General features: G+C 45.8%; 1 protein-coding gene and 1 non-coding gene across 4 annotated transcripts in view; both read right to left on the bottom strand.

Moving 5' to 3' along the window:
• The window catches only part of MATN2 (matrilin 2), a 178,671-nt gene that overhangs the window by 24,311 nt on the left and 128,434 nt on the right, over nt 1–25,926 (bottom strand). For all 3 annotated transcript variants that reach the window (XM_066379185.1, XM_066379183.1, XM_066379184.1), the window contains exons 7-10: nt 18,375–18,497; nt 10,664–10,786; nt 7,804–7,926; nt 7,143–7,265 (exon numbers count right to left, since the gene is read on the bottom strand). In XM_066379185.1, coding sequence (XP_066235282.1) covers nt 7,143–7,265; nt 7,804–7,926; nt 10,664–10,786; nt 18,375–18,497 — 492 coding nt within the window. The remainder of the gene's footprint in view (nt 1–7,142; nt 7,266–7,803; nt 7,927–10,663; nt 10,787–18,374; nt 18,498–25,926) is intronic.
• LOC136401710 (U1 spliceosomal RNA) lies at nt 12,046–12,209 on the bottom strand. Its single transcript, XR_010750716.1, has one exon. It is a non-coding gene; the product is annotated as a U1 spliceosomal RNA (small nuclear RNA).

The raw sequence follows: 25,926 nt of genomic DNA, 5'->3' as shown, positions 1-25,926 counted from the left end.
GTCTGTCCACGTCACTCCCGCCCTCTGCCCGATATCCTTCAATGCTTCCGGAGAGTCTTGGAATGAGCCAGAATCCTTGGCAAGGTTTGCAGGACCTGCCCTGCACCTCAGCTGGCCGCTTTCCCCCAGCTCTGAGAACTTCCCTTCAGGACCTCAGCACTTTGGTACCGAGCCAGAAGCCCTCCCACCACAGGGCTCTGCATGGTCACGCCTTTTCCCGGGAGACTCCTTTCTAGAACCTCTACCATCTCCAGATGTCTCCGCTAGCCTCCTGGCACAAGGCCTCAGAGCACCAGGCATTTGTCCCCCTGGTAGTGTCACAGTTGTCACTGAACAGCATTGTATGTGGTTGGCTTGGCTTTGTGCCCACCTCCTCGCTGGAGCATGCTCACATGGGCTCTGATCTCCAGAGACTCTGGACTGTATGTGCCCTTCTCTCCTGCATCTCCCAGCACCAACTTAATGCCTGGCACCCAAAAGGCCCCCAGTAAGTACCCATTGAACCAAAGGAAACATTTTCTCAGTTTCCCACTCTGAAAAGCAAGGGTAACTAGACCCACTTCCCTGGATTTTTGTGCAGATGTTTCCAGTGAGAACCAGTGGGTGTGGATGCTGGCAGCCAGCTCGGTTCCTCACTCTCTCCCACACACCCGTCCTGCACAGCGCACAATTCACATTTGTTCAGCAAAATGTCCAGTTTCTGCGTGTCAGGGACGTTCTGGATCACTCATAAATTAAAAAGCCACACGTGATAAACTAGGGAATGCCCAAGTTGTACTGTAGTTAACTTTCTGACCACAGGCTGTAGCCGCTTTCTACTCGCCAAGTCTGGGACCAGCTGGGATCCAGCTTCTCCCCAGAGCCAAAGGAATCCTCTCTAGGAAAGCACTTCAGTGGGTCTCCAACAGGCAAGGAGAACCGCCACCCCTGATGCACTATCATGGGGTGCCTTAACCTGGGGAGAACCGTGGGTGCTCCAGCGAAGTGTTCATTCATTCATTCAGCAAGTATTTACGGAGCACTTCCTCTGTGCCAGGCTCTATCTGTATTTTCAGAGTGAAAGAGACTTTGGAAATAAACTAATTCAATCCTTTTGTTTCAAAGATGAGAAAACTGATGGCCAGAGAGGGGAGGTGATTTTCCCAAGGTCCCTTAATCTGCAGAGGTGGATTCTGTCAGCTATACTGGGGCAGAGGTATGATTAGACCACAAATCTATCACCTTTGTGTTCCCTGGTCCAGTGCACATCCAATGGTCATCCTAGGTCAGCAGTATGCTCAGACTGGCTGATAGATTCTCAGAAGACAAATTAAAATAATTTTCTCAAGGGAGGCCTGGCCTCCAAATAATTTATTATAACTCTAACTGCTGTAGGTGATCTGTCCTGCCTGCCATGTTCCTCTCTCAACCGGTCTCCCTCTCACACTCAGAACTTAACGTTCAGTACTCTCTCTGGACCCTGGGCTTCCACGAGCTGTTTCCTGTGCCTCCAGAAAGCTCCCCTCTGCCTTAGTCCATAGATCTGTAACAAAATGTCACACACCGGGTGGTTTACAACAGCAAAAATGTATTGATCGCAGAGGCTGGATGTCTGAGGTTAGGGTGCCCATATGGTTGTGTGAGGGCCCCCTTCCAGGTTGCAGACTTCTAGTTGTATCCTCACATGGCAAACAGGAGCTCTGTGGATCTTTTTTAAAAGGCACAAATTTCACTCATGAGGGCCCCACGCTCATGACCTAGTCACCTAAAGGCCCCATAATACTATCACCTCTGTGAGGTTAGGAATCTAATGTATGAATTTTGGCAGGACACAAACACCCAGGCCATAACACCCTCTACCTCTGACTCACTCACTCCATCAATCTCCAGTTGTCAGATCAAACGTCTCTTTCCCGGGAGACTTCCTCTAGACAACGTGATGGGCCCCCCCGTCACATGCTTTTGGGGCATTTTTTCTTCCCACATCACAACTCTCATCACACAGAATGGATGGTATTATGTCTTTCATATCTTCCTTCCCTGAGAAACTTTAAACTGTGTCAGGGCAGAAAATGAACCTGCATCCACCCCAGGGATGCCCACAGTCAGCATGACATGCCCAACACATGGCAGTAACAGGGTCCATGGGTGTGAGAATGAAAGTAAATGGACCCCGTTTAAGGAAATACTTAGACTCAAATCCAGAGACAAGAGTGAGGGCAGACTTGACTGGGAGCCACCAGTGAGATGAAATGGATGAGAGGACTTATGAAGAATCACAGGATGTGGGAAGAAAACATTTCTCTCTAAAGAAGGATCCTCCCCCTTTCACAGCGAGGAAGCAGGTCCACACATGTGACTAAGCCCTAATCATAAATGGGGTCTGTAGTCTGGGGTCAGGATGATCAGAAGTTTCAGGACATAGTGGGCCCCTTATGGCATCCCTGCCTGCTGATACAGACTGTGCTCCCCACATCTGGGTTCCACATCTGGTGAGTCACATACGTCTGCGGTGCAGCAATCATGGGGTAATGTGTTCCATGGACTCGCACCACTGTGGTGATGACAGACAGCAATCTTGTGTCTGGGGTTCCACATAGGAGGTTATTAAAACCAACCCCAACCCCAAAGGGAGAAAGCCACAGTGGCCGCCTGCCTAGAGGGGAACCAAGGGCGAGAGATAGAATTATACCGTTTTCTGGCTTTTCTTATAATAAAACTAGGAGCAGCCAATCATTTGCTAACTTCACAGAAGCTTCAGCTCAGACAAATTAAGAAGCAGCTGAACTGATTTTAGAAGGCATCTCACTCACTCAGGGCAAGCGATCCTATGTTAGGGGACCTGGGTTCTAGTCCTGACTCTGCCACCGGCCCCAGGGCCAGTCTGGGGTGCCAGTGTCCTACCTGAGTCTGTTTCCCACAAAAGAAAGGAAGAGCTCTAAGCTCCCTCCTGTCCATCAAACCTATAATGTGGACTGAACTGTGTCCCCTCCAAATCTGTATGTCGAAGCCCTACCCCCCCCCCCCAGTGTGATGGTAATTTGGAGGCAGAGCCTTTGGGAGTTTATTAGGTTTAGATGAGGTCATAAGGGTGGAGAGCCCATGAGGTGCCCTTATAAGAAGAGCCAGCAGAGAGCTTGCTCTCCCTCTTCCCCTCTCTCTGCCACTGGAGGATGGAGGACACAGCCTAGAAGCTTCTCACTGAACCTGACCACACTGGCATCTTGACCTCACTCACAGTAGCAGCCTCCAGCACTGTGAGAAAATAAACTTCTGTTGTTTAAGCCCCAGCCTGTGGTGTTTTGTTATGGCAGCCCTAGTAGACCAGAGCACTCTCTTTGCCTTGCTTAGGGCTTCTTCCACCCTTCTGAGTCAAGTTGGGGGCATCAGGCCCTGACAGGCCTTCACAGCTCTGCCTGTGCAGGCTGGACTAGGGAGGCCCCGATGGGATGTCCAGTGCTCAGACCCCCACCAGGGTCCTCCACCTGTCAGAGGAAGGTGGTCTTCCCAGGGCATCCTTAGCCTCCTGAATCTGATGCCTCTCTGGGTGACCTCTCCTAGGGGCCCCTCCAACAGGCCAGGCCCTCAGGGGTGGTGGTCACTTCAGCCTTCTCAGTGTGGGACAGCCTAACATGGGAGATAAGACCATAACCATAGTATTTTAGGCATTTGCGGCCATTTACAAGTTGCCAAAGCTCTTCGATGAACCTTCCTTGACAGATAGGCAGAAATGATCACTCCCAGCTTACAGCTGAGTGATGGGATCCAGAGAGCATCAATTCCCTTGCTCAGGGTGGAAGCAACAAATTAGCTATTAGTTCAGTATTCTTCCCACTCTGCCCCATTGTTTCTCAGATCTGTGCACAGAGAGCCACAGGGCGAGGCTGGGGCAGGAGAGGGCTGTGGAGAGGGCTGATCCAGCCTGCGTGGGTGGAGGAGAGGAGCTCCCAGCTGGAGGGTAGGCAGGAAGTTCCCCACAGGTGTGTCTATGTGGGGCGGCCGATGTCAGCCAGAGGCTGCGCTCCCACCAGCATGGATGGGAACGGGAGTTTATCCTAAGTGGACACGGATGGACTGGGAATGCACCCCTGCTCGGAAAACTTGGGGACTCACCCTCTTGAAGAACTAGAGGGATTACGGAAGACTTGGAATGGGGCTGAAGGGCTGGTGGAGGGGGTCCTCCAGCACTGCCACATCGAGGGGCATGGCTGGAAACTGACTTTGAGCGACACGGAGAGCTGCTGACCGATACTGAGCAGGGAGTGGAACGTGTGCCAGGTACCACGTGACAGAAAGACAGGTGGTCTCTGACAGTCGCTCACTGAACTGTACTGAGCACCCCTCATGGGCCAAATAAGACCTGGTCTCAAGCTCCAGGGGCTGGCAGGCCATCGGGCCTTGTGTCCTGTGTACATCTAGTCCGTGGAGTCTTTCCTGATGCTGGGATCTCCTTGCGAAAGTTCTATCTAAGGAAATTTCCAGGGGCCAGAGAAGGGAGGGGGCCTCTCAGCTGAAGCCCATTCCTCACTCTCCTTCCTCCCAATATGCCACCAACCCCCCACAGCAAGGCAGGCTCCTAGGCAGAATCCGGACAATCACAGCTTGGGGGCCAAGGGCAGAGGAAGGGAGAACGGGCTCCACTTCAGATGCCGCAGAGGCCAAGGGACCCGCAGAGGTATGGGGCTACCAGAGCCAATTAGTCTATGCCTCAGATAACCTTCTGGAAGGCGAGTGAGGGGTTCTTCAGGCCACCTGCTATAAAAGCTCTTGGTGAAGGCTGCCTGTATGAAGGGCCAAGGGCAGTCTTACTACTGAGCCAGGCTTGCTGACCCCCGTGGGCCCATCCACAGCCCAGCAGGTTTTTCCAAAAAGGTTTAGTCACGTCATCAGGACCTTCATCATCTGGCACAGAGCTGGGAAGCATACATCCCAGTCCCCAGTTAACTCTGGCCACACTATTATAGGACACACAGCCCATTACTATATAGGACAAGGCAGCTAGACCAAACCATCCTGGGGCAGACAGAAAGTCTTCAACTAGGGAACAGCTCAACAAATAGCTTCAATCAAGGGAATCGCTGGTGGGGAAAATGTCTCCTCGGTACCACCATTCCCTGAGGATGTGCTAACCCATCTGATCATCTCTCAAGTTCTCATATAGTCACAACCATATATACCACACACATCAAACTGTACTGTTGAACATCTATTCATATGATGGTATCATTAGTTATAAACAAACCTGAAATGAGAAAATGGGCAACATTTAAAAGCATCAGTTGCATAACCTACATGTGGACCTGAGTAGGGAGGGACAGGGCATGGATATTAAAGAAAAGAGGCAACATTCGTTTGGAAGGGCTGTGATAATTTCTTAGATGGCCTGCAACCACGTTAGAGTCTACTCTTGGCGGTTACAGTAAGAAGGAGGACAAGAGAAGGGGATGAATAATCTAATATGATGGAGAATTAAAACAAACCAATAATAAAAAAAAACAAGCCATGCATCTGGCTTTGGCATGCTGTCAGATGTTGATGAAATTTGACACACCCATCCTCGTTCTGCAGCCCCAATGCCCACACCCACCCCTGCTGGCTCACGCGGCAGTCCTGGAGGCAGCCGGGCAGGCAGCCACAAGCAAGCTTTAAAATGGATAATCCCTTTGCCAAGACTTAAGAATCTGTCTCACACGAGGGAAACATTTCTCACAGGCTTCACAGTGAGGGAGGCACGCCCAGCTGGGCAGTCGGCTCACCTGCCATGTGAATGGACCGTATAAAAAGGTGGATAAATTAGGCTGTGGCCACAGTTGTATAAGTGCTCAGGAAGCTTGACCCGATAACCAGAAAGATTAGCAGGATGGGGAAGGTAAATTATAGTCCCTTTCCTCCATTTCTGATCCCTTTCCTCAAAATGATTTTTTTTTTTTCTCTGAAGCTGAAAACGGGGAGAGACAGTCAGACAGACTCCCACATGCGCCCGACTGGGATCCACCCGGCACGCTCACCAGGGGCGACGCTCTGCCCACCAGGGGGCGATGCTCTGCGTGTCACTCTGCCGCGACCAGAGCCACTCTAGCGCCTGGGGCAGAGGCCAAGGAGCCATCCCCAGTGCCCGGGCCATCTTTGCTCCAATGGAGCCTTGGCTGCGGGAGGGGAAGAGAGAGACAGAGAGGAAGGAGGGGGGGGGGGTGGAGAAGCAAATAGGCGCTTCTCCTATGTGCCCTGGCTGGGAATCGAACCCGGGTCCCCCGCACGCCAGGCCGACGCTCTACCGCTGAGCCAACCGGCCAGGGCCCTCAAAAATGATTTTTTTAGTCTTCATCCTGAAAATGGGATTATAGGGCAAAAAACCCCAGCATTTTTTTGAATGAAAGAGAGAGAAAGATCTAGGAGCTTTTTCTTTCTTTCTTTTTTTAATTAATGGAGAGTGCAGTTGGAACCAGCTGCAAGGAAGTATATACCCAAGAAACATCACTGGCCATCTCACCATCTGAAGCTAGATTATCACACTAGGAAGAGGAAAGATTTCTCAAGAGCCTCCCCTTCTCCTGAACTGACTTTGAAGTCACACGGACCAGAGTTTGAACCCGTTACGTAACAGCTGGTAACCTTAGGCTCCTTCTTTAGTCTGAGCTGCAGTTTTCTCATGCGGGATGGGTATTCCACAGGGTGCAGGAACGGGGAGCACCTGTGCTTAGCACAGCTCCGCACGAAGCCCCGGCCATGGGGGTCCGCAGCGATCTCATCCTGTGCCACCCGGAGAGCTACCACTTTCAGCCAGATTGAGAGGATAGAGAAGTGAGAGCTAAGAAACTGGGCTCCGTCCTGCCTTAGAGTGACCGTGAGGCAGACTGTGGAAACAGGAAAAGCCATCTCACATCGCTGGGAGAGCCCTTTCCGCACGTTGACTCACTCTGCCCAGCGAACCCGGGGAGCGGACACACAGGCACCACCGGTCCCACAGTGCACCTCGCCCGGGACCGCCCCTCGCCCGGGACCGCCCCTCGCCCGGCTCCGCCCCTCGCCCGGCTCCGCCCCTCGCCCGGGACCGCCCCTCGCCCGGCTCCGCCCCTCACCCGGGACCGCCCCTCGCCCGGGACCGCCCCTCGCCCGGGGCCGCCCCTGGGAGGCCCGCTTGTCACCAGGCCTCGAACACTCACTGGCGCAGGTCTTCCCATCACTGCGGAGCACGTGTCCCTCAGGACACTGACAGGCGAAGGACCTGTCCGTGTTGATGCAGGAGTATTCACAGCCATGGTCACTCAGCAAGCAATAATCAGCCCCTGCAAAACCCAACAGCCAGGTGAGGCCAGTGAGGTCAGCGAGGCCTCTGCCTTTCCTACCCCACCTCACTCCCAGGCGTGCAGTCCCCAGAGGACATCCCCGTGATCGCCCTGGAACAAAGGGCAGAGGAAAGAGGGGGCCGCAGCACACTGTCCTCTACAGCAGTGGTCCCCAACCTTTTTGGGGCCACGGACTGGTTTAATGTCAGAAAATATTTTCACAGACCGGCCTTTAGGGTGGGACGGATAAATATATCACGTGACCGAGACAAGCATCAAGAGTGAGTCTTGGATGTAACAGAGGGAATCTGGTCATTTTAAAAAAATAAGACATCGTTCAGACTTAAATATAAATAAAACGGAAATAATGTAAGTTATTTATTCCTTCTCTGCGACCGGTACCAAATGGCCCACGGACCGGTACCAGTCCCAGTCCATGGCCCAGGGGCTGGGGACCACTGCTTTACAGTCCTCATACTTTTCAACTCCTGTTGCAACCCCCCCACCCCCCATCAGAGAAGGACGGAGGGGGACTCACGGGAGCAGGTCTTGAGGTCGGCATTGATGAGGAAGCCTTCGGAGCACTGGCAGATGAAGGACTCCTCTGTGTTCAGACACAGCTGCTCGCAGCCGTGGTCCTGCTCTGCACAGTGGTCCACCCCTGTGGTTGTCACACACGAAAACAGAAAATAACGGGAGGCATCGCCCACCAGCAAGGGGGCATTGAACACAAAGCCTCCTCTGAGGCAGCCCCTGAGGACCCACTTCACTTTATTCTACTCTGTGTGGCTGGTCTCTCGAATAATATCCGTCTTGTCTGTTAATTTCTCTTCCCATTTCTTTGAAGAGGAAAGCATGTACAAGTCTTGTGTGGGTGTTAATGACAACAGCTCTCTGGGCTGGGGCCTTGGCACCATAATCTGAAATCCTCGGGGCAGTGCTGAGAGCAGGTGCGAGCCCCATCTCACTGGGAGGAAAGCAAGGCTCAGGAAGGTCACACCGTGGGCCCAGAGCCACTGGGCTTGCCAGCTGACCGAGTACTGCTAAAGAATGAGAGTTCTGGCATCAGATTAGTTAGGATCAAACCCCACTCCCTGACTTCCTGGCTATGGGATGACTCTGCCATTGGTCCTGACTTGAGAAACGGGGATGATGACAGTGGCTTCTTAGAAGAATGCAGTGAGTAGAGGAGTTGATAAGTGTGACACCCTCAGGACAGTAGCTGGCAGGCACCACTAAATGGATACTTATGATTATGAAGAAGTGCTGAGTAAGAATTAATTGTATAGTTTCAGTTCTATCTGAAAATGAAATAAAAAGAGGCTTTCCCCCTATAACCAGGACACCCAGATAGAGAAAACACACCAGAGCCTGGGCCTGCATATGCAGCGGCTCCGGGGCCCCGCGCTGCACAGCTGGTCCCGTGGCAGTGAATATGAGGGACAGTGACACACAGTTGTGGTGGGCTGCTCCCACAGACAGCCCTGCAGGCCGCCACCCTTGATCTGATCTCCATCAGATCTCCTTGATGGAGAAAATGCAAACCCAGAGACTGGTGAGACACTGGAGGCCTTGTGCATGGCCAGCAAGTGGACTTCTTTGACTCCCACAGGGCCTGGGACTGATGCCTTCTGGAACATTCCACCGGTAGATGTGCCTACTGCAAACATTTGCAGGCTCTCAGGAGCCAGAGGCTTGTACTCACATCCTGGTTCCACCATTTACCAGTCGTGTGACCCCAAGAAAGTTGATCTTTTTGTGCCACAGTTTCCCTTTCTTTAAATAGGCATAAGAACATAGATGCCTCATGAGGCTGCTGTGAGGATTAAGTGAGTGAATGCCCGGAAAATGCTCACAGCAGAGCCTGCCCAGGGTGGGCGCCCGTAAGGGCTTCTTGTCAACATGGCCTGAGGCTCCCTGAGCCCTCAAGGGGAATAGGATACTATGGTTTTCTCAGGGAACTCATAGGAAGGAATGGTTTGGTTTATTCTTTTTTGAAGCTGACTAGGTGGTCCTTCTTATTAGATTCCAGAGGGGAGATATGGCCCATCCCTCTAGCTTCTCCTCTGAGCTCTTCTAGGTCCCCCAAGGCATGCTGGGAGAAAGATGCAGGCCTTGGTCCCTGGGTCTCCAGGTAGGCTCAGCCAGATCTTGCCCAGCCTGCCCCGGGATTCCTGCCAGGGCTTGTCAGCTGGCAGACCCCACACTTCTGGAAGAAAGCAGAAGGCACTCAGATCCGTCTTCACCAGGGCATCTCCTTTCCAAGTGGAGACCTGCTCCCCCCACTTACATCTCAAGAGGACACACACATCCAGAGGCATGGCAGTGCCAACCTTCTGGTGCCAAAGTTCCTTGACCTCTGAGATCAGTCCTTAGAAAGCTAATTGAGGCACTTTCTTCCCTCTGAAGACTGAAGGGGTCCAGGTTTGCCTGGGGACTGCTCTGAACTTAATGCTTCATCTGTGAAGCTTCCCCTTCTGGCAGTTTAGGGTCCAAATGCTGAACAGCTGCACTGTTCTCGCTCACAGTCTATCTCTGTCCCCAAAGCTGGAGCAGATGTACAGCCTGCTGGGTGAAAAGTCACACAAAGGGCCCCTTCTATGCTGGTGTGTCACTAAGCCCCTCTTCCGGCACACCAGAGTCACCATCCACTGTGGTGCTTAGCGCCCTCCATCCCCCACCCCTGCTGGCCTGGATCAGCGCAGATTTTGCCTCATAAAAACTGATGGAAACATCCAGCTGGCAAAGACCGCAAGTGTCTGTGTGTTTACATCACCAAATGGAGATTTGTTGTGCTTCTTACAAAAGAAAATTAAGAAAAGGCTTCACAAAGAAGTTCCATGTTTCTCAGCTCTGCCCCAAGTGCTTTCTGAGCTCTGTCCCTTCCAATCTCTTGTCCCAGGCTGGGGCCAGTGCTCGTTTCTCTCTCAGGCTCCATGGTAATAACGGACTAACATCTGTAACTGTATGTTTTCCCTGTGCTCTTTCTCAAACATGGAGAAATCAAAGCCTGGTGAAATTAAGTAAGCACCCTGGGTCACATGTCTAGTGTGCAGCCTGGACTTGGCTTCAGGACAGTCTGACTTAACCAGTGCTCTCAATAGCAATAATAATATTAACTAATATTTATTGACTGCTTATTACATGGTTAACGGCACTTTTCTAAGTGTTTTATATATATTAAATCTTTTAATCTTCACAATGCAATCTCTGACGTAGGTAGCAGGCATAGTCCCATTTTATGGATGATGAAACTGAGGCAAGGAAACTTAAGTCTGTCAGACCATCAGGCGCACAGGAAACCCAGGAACTGCAGAAGTAGTTGGCTGCTAGTGAGCCTGGGCACCTGGTGTGGCCCCTTCCCTCCAGTCAGCACCCCCGGCCCTGGGCACACTTACGGCTGCAGGTCTTGCCGTTGGGGTCCAGGGTGTAGCCCCGGTGGCAGCGACAGTAGTAGCCCTCTTCTGTGTTGACACATTCATGTTCACAGCCAGGTTTCTTCAGTGCACAGTAGTTGATCCCTGAGAGGGAAAAGGGCAGATCTTGTTTCATTCTGTCTCAGCGCTCTTCCCAAGCTGTGAGGTCAACCCCTCACAGGGAACATTCAGCAAATAAAGGGCTCTGTACAATGGTTTCCAACCTTCTTATGCTTGGGGACTGGTGAAAATAGGAGATTCTGGGGGACCGTTAAGGCAGAAATCACCCTGAGCATAAGCAAATTCATTAAGATCATTGGGTCTATAATCTCCATACGACATCAAGGTGGTTAAATCTTTTTGCAGACTGGCACAAAACTTCTGGTGGACCGTCCGTGGACTGGTGGCTGAAAACACTGCTCTGCGGGACACAGGAGAAACAGCTCCTGCTCTCGGGAGCTTGTCTGAAGAAGAACCTGCTACTAACGTGTACCCTTGTTTTCTACCTCATGCGTCTCTCCCCGTTTGATGGCCAAAGAGATGAAAAAAATGGGTTGAGGGCTACAGTCCCCAGCCCAGCCCCTTCCAAGTACAGGGAAAAGCTGAGAAAATCCAGTAGTCTTTTCTTCCAATTAACCTGATCACTAGGGCTCCAAAGCACATAGGGAGCTGCCATCTGCAGTGGCATCTGACAGTGACATCTGACAGTGACATAGCACAGTACAAAGCAGAATAAACAAAAGCGGGTCTTGCAAGATACCTAGCTACTTTGGAGAGGCAGAAAATGGCAGTGACATTAGGAAGGGTCCAAATGCTTGCTCTGAGTGAGGCCATGACAGCATCCACATCAAGAACCCAGAGAGGCCTGATTTGTGGTTGTGCAGTGGAGAAAGCTTCGACTTGGAATGCTGAGGTTGTTGGTTCAAATCCCTGGGCTTGCCCTGTCAAGGCACATATCAGAAGCAACTACTACAAGTTGATGTTTCCTGCTTTCCTCCATCCTTCCCTCCCCATCTAAAAATTAAAAAAATTTTAAAATTAAAAGAAAAAAAGAACCCGGAGAGGACACATCTCTGATCCTGCCCAGGTTGCTGCAGTTCTGTCCTATAGTAATATTCATGCCATCCAAGCTGTTTCGCAGATAAGTTGTTTAACAGCCAATTAGCAGTTTCATTTCCTGGTAGAAAATGCTAAAACCACAAGGCCCTACAGAGAGCAAGTTATGGGAAAGATGGAGAATGATAGAAGGGAATCACATGAGCTTGTGGAGGGCTTTTGTGAGACTGATATTGGGGCAAAAGGTCACCACCAACCTCAGTGGCTGGTCTAGATCAGTTTTTTTGGGTTTTGTTTGTTTGTTTTTTTAGGGGAGAGCGCGAACGCAGTCTCCCACTACCACAAATTATGCAGTCGAGTTTCCCACATTTGGGGAAATCGCAGGGGTCAGCACATCCGGAGTGCAATGGATAAGCCTCGCCCTGGGAAAACCACCTTCGTGATCATGGTATCTCCACTGCCACGTAAGTATGTCTGGATCAGTTTAACTGCAGTTTTTCCCACCCTGGGGATGTGACAGACACTGTTGGTTGCCTTGGCAACATCCATTACCCTTGTCTTCTTGGGACCAGAACTCTGATCTTAATGAATCATGGCTGCTCTAAGCCAGCCTGGTAACCATGTTCTCCTTTGTCAGTGATTGGTGTAGGGATGGAAATATGTTTTAGTTCTAGCCAATGAAATGTAAGGAAAAGTTTACTGGGACCCTAAGAAAAAATTTTCTTCCTGAAAAGACAAAGATGTATAATGAGAAATGCTTTTCTCTACTCTCTTTTCTTTCTATCTTTGGATCTAGTAGAGTGAAGTCATGATGCCTGACGCTGCAACAGCTGTCTTATAGCCGTGAGGTGACAAGTGGGAGGACGAAAAGTCAATGTGTTTTAGCACAGTAAAGGGAGACAGAAAGAGTCTGGGTTCTTGGTAACATCACTGAGTCACTGCGCTACCCTGGGAACAGCCACCTGGATCTGTTAGGTAAAAAGTAAATGTCCTTGATTGGCTTCAGACACCATCCGCTGGATTTCCTGTTTTGCATGACCAAAAAGCACCCTAATAAAGGGTAAATTATCTGATACCATAAAGTAATGGACTGAGAAAACACATTTTATTTTTATTTATATTATCTCTGCCCAAAAAGGATTTGAAGAGGCTTACATATACAAATAACTTAAAGACAAAACACACATCAATTACTCTCTTGCTTCAATGGCTCCTCCCTGTCCTCATTAACGTCTGTTTCTTTCACAGTCAGAAAAATATCATTTCTTCAGTGACACCTTTAATGAAACATCCCTGATGAAGTCAGATCTTTCTATGGGACCTCTCTTTTTCATAGCATTCATCACAATGGTCACATAGCATTGTGTGTGTGTGTGTGTGTGTGTGTGTGTGTGTGCACGCCTCAATATCTGCTTCTTTCACAGACTGTGAGTTCCATAAGCAGGGACCATTTATGTCTTTATAATGATGCAGCATCACGGGAAATAGTACAATAATAAAGTCACCGATGATAATCACAGTTGCTACCATTTCATAAGCACCTGCTAAGTACTAAGAATTTCACTTGACTCTAAAGGTATGTACTATTATTATCCACATTTTAAAGGTGAGGAAATGAGTTTAGAAAGGTTAATAACTTATCAAGGTCCCAGAGATAGCTAAAAATGGAGCTGTGATGGAACCCACACCCAAGGGACCCCAGGCTCATCCCTTAAAGGGTCCATGATGTGCCCTTGCAGGTAACTAACTGGTGGATGGAACTTTTCACATAACAGGGTCTGTGAAGTGGCTGCAGACTGAGCACACAGAGAGAACTCCCACAACATGAAGAGGTTGGTCTAAGGGAAGAGATGTCACTACAAGTGTCCCTGACCCCTTGGCACTCTTAGTGCTCCTCCCTCCTGCACAAGGGGAGGCAGCATATTTTTCTTTTTTTTTTTTTTTGGGAAGGCAGCATATTGTTGGCTGTGTGTAGCTTCAGTTCATCAGCCTGGACTCATCAACAGCCTTACTTGTGCAGAACAGACTGAATGCCAGGCAACAGGGGAAGAGCTTCAATAAATAAAAATATGCCCAGCAAGAAAACATGGGCCATGAACAAACAGACAACCAACCAACCAAGCAAACAGACACAGAACACAAAGGACCCCACAGTCTGGGGTCACACAGTGTAGGGCCTGCAGGAATCACTTCATCACACCATCAGAGAAAGCTGAAATGATCTTCAGCAAACATCGTTTTAAAAAGCTAGCATTCTGCCACTATGGAAGACAGTATCGAGGTTCCTCAAAAAATTAAACATAGAATTACTATATGATACAGCAGTCCCACTTCTGGATATATACCCAAAAGAACTAAAAGTAGGGACTCCAGCAGATACTTATATACCCTTGCTCATAGCAGCATTATTCACAATAGCCAAAAGGCAGAAGCAACCCAATGTCCACTGACAGATGACTGGATGAACCAAGTGTTACAGACACATAAAATGGAATATTATTCAGCCTTAAAAAGGAAGGAAGTTCTGATACATGCTACAACATGGATGTGCCTTGAAGACATTATGCTGAGTGAAATAAGCCAGTCACAAAAGGACAGATATTCTACTTATATGAGATACCTAGAATAGGCAGATTCATAGAGACAGAAAATAGAATGGTTGCCAGGAGCTGGATGGAGAGAGAAATGGAATGCTACTTTTTAAGCTCCTGTGAAGTCAGATGGCAGAACTGTCAGACAACAAATTAAACAGCACTTATGAGTTAGAGACCCCACTGAGAAGGTCAGACATAAAAAATGGGTACAGAATTTCAGTCTGGAGAGATAAGAGAGTCCTGGAGATGGATGGTGGTGATGGTTACATAATAATGTACATGTACTTAATGTCACCGAATTGTACACTTTAAAATGGTTATAATGGTAAATACAACGGTAATTTTGTTATGTAGGTTTTACCACAATTTATAAAAAGCTGGCATTGTTTTTAACAAAGATGTACATACACAAAAAATAAACTGAAAACATTTAGATTCTTAAAGATGTTATCACTCAGTTATTTGGCAGATAGCAATTCAAAAATGACTCTTCTCCAAATGGTTCCTTACAGCAGGGGTTTAACTAGATTTTTGCCTTCTTTACACACTTGAGTCAAATTTCTTCATGTGTGTGTTAGTTAGGTATTCATTGGCTTATTTATTCATTTAATCAGTTTTTATTGAGAAGTACTATGTACCCCGTATCTGGGTCAGTTTCATAGCTAACTGTGAAGAGCTACACAAAGGCCAAGCTAGAGTGTAGCTTTATCTGGTAAAGCCTAGAATGTCCCGTAAGCCCATGTGAGGTCACATGGCAGAATTGTCAGATAACAAATTAAACAGCACTTATGAGTTGGAGACCTTGCTGAAAAGGTAAGACATAAAAACATGAGCCTGACCAGGTAATGGTGCAGTAGACAGAACATTGGGCTGAGACGCAAAGGACCCAGGTTCAAAACCATGAGGTCGCCGGATTGAGCGCGGGATCACCAGCTTGTGTGCAGAGTCCCCTGCTTGAGCGTGGGATCATAGACATGACCTCATAGTCACTGGCTTGAGCAAGGGGTCACTGACTCAGCTGGAGCCCCCTGGTCAACGCACATATGAGAAAGCAATCAATGAACAACTAAGGTGCTGCAATGAAGAACTGATGCTTCTCATCTCTCTCCTTTCTTGTTTGTCTTTCCCTATTTGTCCCACTCTCTGTCTCTCTCACTAAAAAAAAAAAAAAAAAGGAAAGAAAAAAAGACATAAAAACATTAAAGATCAGTAACCCTAGAGAATAAATTATAATGCCAACTGAGTGGTACAGGTAGTTTCAAAAAAATTGGACAGGGTACAAAATGTTAAAGCAGGAGGTCATGTTCCTTTGATTTAGGAAATCCAGACACTGAAAAGTAAAGCAGTCTGTTCAAGGTCACATGGTCAGTATGAATGACATTGCCAAGACCAGCCTTCACGTCTCTCGGCTCAGTCCAACCGGTGGACCCCATCCGAGTCTTCAGAGTGTGATGTCTGCAGCTACAGGGAACATCAGCTGTGGCACCAGTACCAGCAGTCCTGGAGCCCAGCACATGGGTCACACACATCTGATTCCACCCCTGGGTCCCAGCTAGACAGCCAGGCCAGTCCCGGTGTCTGTGCTTTGCATAGTTCCTTAATCATTTATGCCTTAAATCGATGACAGCACTTTTCACAAAATGAAATTGTGGCCAGATAAGGAGAAAGAACAAATCCAGGCCAAGGGTCTTTTCTTCAGTAGGATTCTGCTTGAATTTCTTTTTCTAGTTTAATTGGATGACATTAAATTCCTTTGAAAAATAGATTTCTTATTAGATTTGAAAATAGCCCACATCCATTAACTGCCTTTTAAATGTAAATGGCTGTGCCCTGAGCAGGAGATCTGTCATGCTCTTCAGATCCTCAGTCTCCTAATAACAAACTCCAGATTTTAACCCAATTTCTTCGCTTCCTTCTTCCACGTAATGCTCCAGAGAGACCGTGAGCGCCGGAATACGTTGGTGGCCATATGGACTGAATGCAAACACGAAGTCAGGGGCAGCTCTAAGAGGCTGACCTCAGGAGTCGAGGGCTAGGTCTGCAGCAAAGACACTGGAAAATGTAACGATGAGGTAGGATGTTGGGAGAAGGGCTGATGAGGACATCGGGTTTTAGGAACAAATTCCATTTTTCTTGGATGAAAAAGTAGGGCACCTTGGCTAAAGAGGAAATGGAGCTGTAACTGCTGAATATACACACGTGGGTAAGCATTAGGGACTCTGGACCGGGCCGCAGCCTGCGAACAGGCCCATCTGTGGGCTAATCTGTGCTGGTCAAACTACTCCTGGATGGGCACTCCCTCCCCACCTGCCCTCCCCCCTTGAGAAGGATGTGTGCACTGTCTTGGATGTGTCTCTTACTCCAGTGCCTTTCCGGGCAGGATGTAAAGGGTGTGGCAGAGGCGGAGGGGGTGATCTTAGATGATTGGGATGAGATGCAGAGCCCCAAGCAGATTCCCTCCACTGATGGACACATGCCTGACTTGTTTTTTCTTCCCTTCTTTAGTAACGCACTAAAGCTGCACTAACACAACGAGTGTCTGATTTGAACTGGATCTAATTATCCCACGCATAAGAGCTTGTAGTCCACAAATAGGAATCCACCTGTGAGTGATTTTTCCTGGGTGTAGTCATGGACACATTCACCCCTAAAAAAAGGTGTCAATAGCAGAAAGGAGCAGCCAAACCAGAAAATTTGGCCCTCTAACATATTGCGTGCATGTGTGGTCTAATGGAAAATATCCCATCTGATTGTTATTGCATTCTCAATGCTCTCAGTTAAAATTCCCATTTAATTCTTGAATGCTTCCAGGGTTTGCATCCAGGCAAAGCAATGAGAATTATTTTCTATAACAAAGGCTCAGTTTCAAAATATGGGCTCTGCAACCACCTGCCAGTGGACAAGGTTTGACACTTATTAGAGCGAGTATATATGTCAATATATGCTATAAGCAGAATGTGGCTTGTCTGGATTCAGTTATATAGCTGACAGTCCTTTTCAAAAGAAACATACGGTCAAACTTTTGAAATGCAGATCTGCTGTCCATACTACCAGCAAGAGGTGGGTAAAAAAGCACAGGAGAATACACACCCCTAAATGGGAGTTCCAGAGAGTTCTGTGCACAGCACTGTCAGGAAACCCCGAACAATTCAGTGTGTCTGAGTGTGGACTGAGTATGAGAATGCTTTTTGAAAAAGTTCACAACTTGTATGCCTTAAAAAGGCCATGTGTCTAATAAGATTGAGTAATTCAAATAATACTCGCAATTTCTCCAGATGACAAATCTCAGAGAGATCCATTTACTCATTCATTCATTTAATAAATACTGTCACACCTACATGTGCCAAAATTTTCAGTTGTTGACGATTCAAGAATGAGAAAAGGATAAAGATCTCTGTCCTTGTGGACTTTCCATTCTAGCGGTGTTTCAGGGACAGTCTGGTTTAAAGAGATCTCATCTGGGTCCTCTAGCTGCCCCAGTCAGCCCCCTGGAAGTGCCAGATGACAGGCATTTGAGTCACTCAGCACATCCTGACTATCATCCTGCTGACACCAGGTTCCCCTTGAGTGGTGTGGGGCTGCTTGGAGTCTTTTTTTTTTCTTCTTCCTTCATGTCAAAGAGAATAGAGTTGCAAGTTCCTCCTCTTAGCAGCTACCAAGTATCTTATCTTGAGTATGACCAGAAGAAGCCAGCTCCTTTTACCTCCTGTCTCTGGATCCAGCCTTTTCTTTCTCAAAGTCTCAAATACATGTTGTGGGGGTAAGAAGGAGGGAGAATGCTCCCCCATTTCAGATAGGTGGGAGCTTCAGCTTGGGCCTTGACATTGCTAAATGAACCCAATGGGTGGACCTAGCCTATTCAATCTCTAAAAGTTATCCCTGTCATAGGATCACGTGGGACAAAGATAAAATAAAGGGCAGAATGATATTAGGAAACATAAATGCTGCATACAAGTATACCTTGCTTGAGATTTGCAAGGAAAAGGAAAACCAGTGGGGCATTTAGCAGAACAAGCCCTTTTCCAATATGCAGAGCCACTCACTTCTGCAGGTTTTTTTGTCTGGATTCAGGGTAAAGCCTCTCAGGCAGCGGCAGGAATAGGAATCTTCTGTGTTAACACACTCGTGCTGACATCCATGATTAGGTGAGGCACAGTAGTCAATCTCTGGAAAGAAAGAAAATCATAATAACAAACAAAACAATAAATCTAGCATAAGAAAACCAAGGGATTTTCAGTTTTAATGTTTCCTAAACAGATAAAAATCAGTGACTTCAGGCCTGACCTATGGTGGCGCAGTGGGTAAAGCATCCACCTGGAATGCTGAGGTCACCAGTTCAAAACCCTGGGCTTGCCTGGTCAAGGCACAAATGGGAGTTGATGCTTCCTGCTCCCCCCTTCTCTCTCTCTCTCTTTCTCTCTCTCTCTCCTCTCTAAAATGAATAAATAAAAAATATTTTTAAAAAATCAGTGACTTCAAACACTCATACCACGAAGAAATCACTCAATGAAGCTATTTCCATGTTTAGGAATATGGTCCTCAGGAAGAGAATTTTCTTGATATGTAACAAGATGTTTATACATCAAACGAATGTATTAAGCTGCTTTCCTTGTTTTGGTTCATGTAAAAATAAGCCCCTAAAGTGAAAGCGAGTGATTGGATGTTTGTTGACTTACAGGCTGGGGAAAGAGAGTTTGGTGAATGCTTCATGGAATTTATTCAATTAAAACAATATCTTCCCAAAGTAAAACTCCAAACCACTTAAAGTCCTCAAACACAAAACCAACCAATAGGATACAAAATCATATCCTGAGAAAAAGAAGGCTCCATCCATATTCTAGGCATGAAAGGCACAGATATTCTGAATGTAAAACACCTCCTTTGTTTTAGCTGCACATAACAGAATCATTCATCTCAAGGTTTCATAATCAGAGAACGTGATCTTTAGGTATACATTAATTTAAATAAAAATATTCAGAAAAACGTTTACATGGAATTTTTTATAATCAGATTTTATTTATATAAGTATTTTGAAATATGAGAAGAAACCATTCTACTACATTTAAGTTTTGTGATCACATATTTTGCTATAGTGGAATTTGAATGCATTGTTTAAAATTGCTTGAAATACATGGCCACTGAAGAGGTCTTACAAGAGATTTGATGAGGACTTTTTATTGTTATGTGGAACATGTGAACTACATACATTGTTTTCATGTGAAGAATGTGGTATAAGTGGTTCCCTTAAAGTAAACAAAATAAGAGAAAGGCATAGAGTGTTTTTGAAAGGAAAAACATTGAGAAAATGTCAGTTCTTCCTAAACTTAAAGTCATGAAAATTTTAAACATACACAGACATTTAAAAATGGACAGAATAATATAAGGAATCCATGTACATATCACTGAACTTCAAGAGAATCAATCTGTGGCTGACCTGGTTTCATCTATACTCTCATCCCCCACATTAAGATTCTACAGGACTTTGAGGCAAACCACAAGACATACTATAATTTTGTCTGTAAAAACTTCACAATGTCCTTAAAAGACTGGAACTCTTAAAAATATGACTACAGTACCATAATCAGATATAAAGGCTTTTAAAAACCTTTTTATTTGGAAATGATTTCAAACTTACAATAAGTTGCAAACATAAAAATACAAGTATGTAGATACAAGAAACACTTGTATACTCTATACCCATATTCATCTATTATTAACATTTCACCCCGTTTTCTTTATCATTTGCTCATCTCTCTGAACTATTTGAGGGTAAGTGACATACATCATGGTCCTTTTCCCTTAAACACAGTCTGTGCTTCCTAAGAGGAATATTCTCTTAAATAACCATAGGATAGCTATAAACTTCATAAATTTACATCGACACAATACTTATATTTAATCTACCATCCATATTCTAGTCTTTTCTTTTTCATATTCTAGTCTTGTTGATTTATCTAATAATGTTCTTTATAATAATTTTCATTCTTCAATACAGGATCCAGTTTTACAGGATCAGAGACTATATTTAGTTTTCATATATGTTTAGCCTTCTTTAATCTATAACCATGATATCTAATGTGGCCTTTAGATTAAAATTAAATTAAATTTTAAAAAATTCAGTTTCTCACTGAGTACTGGCCACATCTCAAGTGCTCAATATAGTCCTAGTCATTCTTGACTATTCTATTACATGATGCAGATACAGAACAATTTCATCATCACTGAGTGTTCTATTCAAGAGCAATAATCTAGAACATTTCCATAGCCTCTCTTTAAGTTTTATGACATTAACATTTTTTTTAAAGACTAATTAATCTGACCAGCACACCTGAGCACAGGGCCTAGCACCCAGCAGAATCTCCAGCTTTCGTTTCTAAGTATTTATTTATTTATTTATTTATTCATTCATTCATTCATTCATTTTAGTGAGGAGAGAGGGAGAGAAGAGGGAAAAGCAGAAACATCAACTCCCTTATGTGCCTTGCCCAGTCAAGCCCAGGGTTTCAAACTGGCGACCTCAGCAGTCCAGGTCAACACTCTATCCACTGCACCACCACAGGTCAGGCAACATTAACATCTTTAATAATACAGTCACCCTTACTTGTTTTTAGTTTTATTGAGGTTCAACTGACAAAAAAAATTGCACATATTTAAGAGGAGCAGTTTGATGAGTTTTGACATATGTATGCTCCCGTGAAACTATCACTGCTATCAAGGTAACAAATTTAGGCATTACAGTACTCTCAAAAGTTTCCTCACGTCCCTTTCTACTTCATTCTTCCCCACTCCTTCTGGCTCCAGGTAACCATTAATGTTCTGTCAAGGTAAATTAGTTTGTGTTTCCTAGAGTTTTATAAAAATGGAATCATATCTTTTTGGTCTGTCTCTTTTATTCATCCTAATTATTTAGAGGGTCATCCATGGTTATGTATATGTCAGTAGTTTGCCCCTTTTCATTGTGGAGTAGTATTTCATTATATGACTGTCACAATTTGTTTATCCATTCACCAGCTGGTGAGTTGTTTCTGTTTTTGAGCTATTACAAATAAAGCAGCTAGGACCATTCATGCACAAGTCTTTGTATAGACATATGTTTTCATTTTTCTTGAGTGCACATCTAGAAGCAGAATGGCAGGTCATAAGGTAGATGTATGCTTAAATTCTAAAGTGTTCCCATAAACAGTTCAGGAGGGTTCCAGTTGTTCCACATCCTCACCAACACTTGGTCATTTTAGCCATCCTGGTGGTGTGTCGTGGTTATCTCATCCTGGTTTTATTTTGCATTACCCTAATGACTAATGTTGTTAAATATGTCTTCACAGCTCTATTTGTCATCCTATATGCTCTTTGGTAAAATGTCTGTTCAAATCTTTTGTCCATTTTTATTGGGTTGTTTGTCTTCTTAAGTTTTAAGAGTTCATTATATATTCTTTTTTTTTTTTTTTTTTTTTTTTTTGTATTTTTCTGAAGCTGGAAACGGGAGAGAGACAGTCAGACAGACTCCCGCATGCGCCCGACCGGGATCCACCCGGCACGCCCACCAGGGGCGACGCTCTGCCCACCAGGGGGCGATGCTCTGCCCCTCCGGGGGGTCGAGACCAGAGCCACTCTAGCGCCTGGGGCAGAGGCCAAGGAGCCATCCCCAGTGCCCGGGCCATCTTTGCTCCAATGGAGCCTTGGCTGCGGGAGGGGAAGAGAGAGACAGAGAGGAAGGAGGGGGGGGGGGTGGAGAAGCAAATGGGCTCTTCTCCTGTGTGCCCTGGCCGGGAATCCAACCTGGGTCCCCCGCACGCCAGGCCGACGCTCTACCGCTGAGCCAACCAGCCAGGGCCTTATTATATATTCTAACTATAAATCCTCTGCTGGATATACATTTGCAATTTTTTTTTCTTTTCATTTGGGTAATAGTGTTTTCTGAAGAACAGAAGTTTTAATGTTGATAAAGTTTAATTTATTTGTTCCTTTATTTTTATAGTTTGTGCTTTTTGTGCCTTTTTAAAGACATCTTTGCCAAATCCAGGGTCACTAAGATATTCTAGAATTTTAATAGTTTTCACTCTCATATTTAAGTTTAAAATTCATTTCAAATAAGTAAATCAGAAAAAAACAGGAACTGCATTATTCCATACGTAGGTGGGACATAAAAGTGAGACTAAGAGACATTGATAAGAGTGTGGTGGTTACGGGGGTAGGGAAGAGAGGGAGAGGGAAAGGGGGAGGGGGGCACAAAGAAAACTAGATAGAAGGTGACAGAGGACAATCTGACTTTGGGTGATGGGTATGCAACATAATTGAACGACAAGATAACCTGGACATGTTATCTTTGAATATATGTATCCTGATTTATTGATGTCACCCCATTAAAAAAATAAAATTATTAAAATAAAAAAAAATTCATTTCAAGAAGTTAATTTTTGTATGTGGTGTGAGTTAAGGGTCAACTTCCCTTTTTTGTTTGTTTTTTGTTTTGTTATATTGCAGTTCAATTGTTGCAGTATCATAGACATTATATTTTCCCTCTTGAATTGTCCTGGCACCTTGGTTGAAATTCACTTCACCTTATAATGTGTGGGTTTATTTCTGGGATCTATTCTGTTCCATTGATCTATGTGTCCATCTTTACACCAATTCTACACTGTCTTGATTACTGTTGTTTTATCACTAGTCTTAAAAATTAGTTTGTTGGCCCTGGCCGGTTGGCTCAGCGGTAGAGTGTCGGCCTGGCGTGCGGGGGACCCGGGTTCGATTCCCGGCCAGGGCACATAGGAGAAACGCCCATTTGCTTCTCCACCCCCCCCTCCTTCCTCTCTGTGTGTCTCTCTTCCCCTCCCGCAGCCAAGGCTCCATTGGAGCAAAGATGGCCCGGGCACTGGGGATGGCTCCTTGGCCTCTGCCCCAGGCGCTAGAGTGGCTCTGGTCTCGGCAGAGCGACGCCCGGGGTGGGCAGAGCGTCGCCCCTGGTGGGCGTGCCGGGTGGATCCCGGTCGGGCACATGCGGGAGTCTGTCTGACTGTCTCTCCCCGTTTCCAGCTTCAGAAAAATACAAAAAAAAAAAAAAAAAAATTAGTTTGTCTTCTGAGTTTATGTTTTTCAAAATTTACTTGACTGTTTTAGCCTTTTGCATTTCCACATATATTTTAGAGTCGGCTTGTCAAAAAAGGATGCTAGGGTTATGGGAGATACTGCTTTGATCTATAGATTAACTTAAGTATGCAAGTCTTTCATATCTTGTCTCAAATATATCACTTGGTATTTATTACATGTTTTTATGATATTATAAAATTATTTTCAATTTTAATTTGCCATTGAAAGTTTATAAAAATAGTTGATTTTTGTATATTCCATTAGATTTTTGTCCATAGATGGTTATGATTTCTGTTAATAAAGATGGTTTTAATTATTCCTTTCCAATCTGGATTTTATTTATTTCTTTTTTTCTTTCTTGTTACAATGATTGGAACCTCTAGTATAATACTAAATAGAAGTGGTGAGAGCGAGTATCCTGTTTTGTTTCTGATCTTATAAGGAAAGCATTCAGTTTTTCATGATTAAGCATGATGTTAACTGATGGTTTTTTCATTGATGTATTACCAGATTGAGGTAGTTCCCTTCATTCCTAGTTTGCTGAGAAGTTTTTTAAAACTATAAATGAATGTCAGATCCTGTCTAATGTTTTTTTCTGTACCTGCTGAGATGGATCATATGGTTTCTGCTTTCCAGTAAGTTAATATTGTGAATTAACATTGATCAAGTGTTCAGTGTTAAACCAACCTCAAATTCCTGGAATAAATCTCATTTGGTTATGATGTATTATCCATTTTATATATTGTGAGATTTGATTACTAAAAATATTTTAAGAACTTTTGTATGCATTTTAAGAAGGTCATAGTTGCAGAATGGGCTAGCCCTCGCACCCAGGTATGGAGGCTGAGAAGCTGGTGGAGTATTGCAGCTGCAAAATTCCCTCCCACAGCCTTACCAGGCAGTGGCACAGTGGATAGAGTGTCGGACTGGGACGTGCAGGACACAGGTTCAAAACCCCGAGGTCGCCTGACCTGTGGTGGCGCAGTGGATAAAGCGTCGACCTGGAAATGCTGAGGTCGCCGGTTCGAAACCCTGGGTTTGCCTGGTCAAGGCACATAAGGAGTTGATGCTTCCTGCTCCTCCCCCCTTCTCTCTCTCTCTGTCTCTCTCTCTCTTCTCTCTCTCTCTCTCCCTCTCTTTCTCCTTTCTAAAATGAATAAATAAAATAAAAATAAAATAAAATAAAAACAAAAAAAGAAAAACAAAAACAAAAAAACCCCCGAGGTCGCCAGCTTCAGTCCAAGGTCACTGGCTTGAGCAAGGGGTTGCTCAGTCTGCTGTAGCCCCCTGGTCAAGGCACAGATGGGAAAGCAATGAATGAACAACAAAGGTGCTGTAACAAAGAATTGATGCTTCTCATCTCTCTCCCTTCCTGTCTGTCTGTCCCTATCTATCCCTCTCTCTGACTCTCTCTGTCTCTGTCAAACAAACAAACAAAAACTCCCTCCCACAAGTGGTGAGGGGTCTCAACCCCACACAGAGACCCCCAACCCAGAGCAACAGGGACAGGAAGAACTTGCATAGCGTCTGGTAGTGAAAATCAGTAGGGATTCAGTCTGCCTGGTAGACCCAAATGCTACCTTCCCAGGAACGAGTACTCCTAGAGCACTTTTATCATAATAGAACCAGCCTGGGGAGTGTACTACTAGGTCTCCGACAGCTGGTGAGGTCATTTTGCTATACTCAGGTCCTGCGGAGAGGTCTGTTAGCTGCACCCAGCAGTGACCTTTAGGGCCTTCATTTCCAGGGCAACCTCTTGGCAGAGAGCCAGTGACTAATCTGTGTGGTTTTGGAAAGAGGGCCAGTCTTCCTCATCTTGAACACAGAACCAGCGCCCCTTCCCCAACCTGTTGAATCACTTGGCTGGCCCTGCTTTGCTTAGTACAGTTGTGCAGGGGGACCAGAGTGTCGCACAGAGCTGGGATATTTGGACCATGTCTCCCAGGGAAGCTTTTATCTGATGGGAGGTGCTGAGGTGTGTGGCTACACTGTGAGGGGTGAGGGCTGGGCCACTCCTATCTCCCTTGTAAGTTCAGCCTGCAGTACCTTGTGAAGAGGAAGAAGTGCCCATCCCCCTCCTACAGTCTTGTGTATACCCCCCCCCCCCAACAGAAGACTGTTCGGATCAGCCCTGCTAAGTCTTGGATACCTCACCCCACTGAGCTCAGTTCCACAAGGGGAAGGGAGAGTGGCTCAAGCCGGGACATTCAAAGTGTGAGCCCATCAAAGAATATTTTTGGGACCAAGATGAAATGCCTAACTCCCTCTTTTCCTTTTGGTGGCCTGGGCCAGCATTACCCCCAATGGAAGACACTTTTTTTTTTTTTAGGATTAATCAAAGTTATATGTTGTACTTGTGGTTTTTTTTTTTTCTTTTAATTTTTTTTTTTTTTTAATAATTTTATTTTTTTAATGGGGTGACATCAGTAAATCAGGATACATATATTCAAAGATAACAAGTCCAGGTTATCTTGTTGTTCAATTATGTTACATACCCACCACCCAATGTCA

The sequence above is a fragment of the Saccopteryx leptura genome, chromosome 3, assembly GCF_036850995.1.
Source record: "Saccopteryx leptura isolate mSacLep1 chromosome 3, mSacLep1_pri_phased_curated, whole genome shotgun sequence".
NCBI classification, from domain to species: Eukaryota; Metazoa; Chordata; class Mammalia; order Chiroptera; family Emballonuridae; genus Saccopteryx; species Saccopteryx leptura.
The sequence above is the reverse complement of the archived record's forward strand: the minus strand, read 5'-3'. Positions and strand labels throughout refer to the sequence as shown.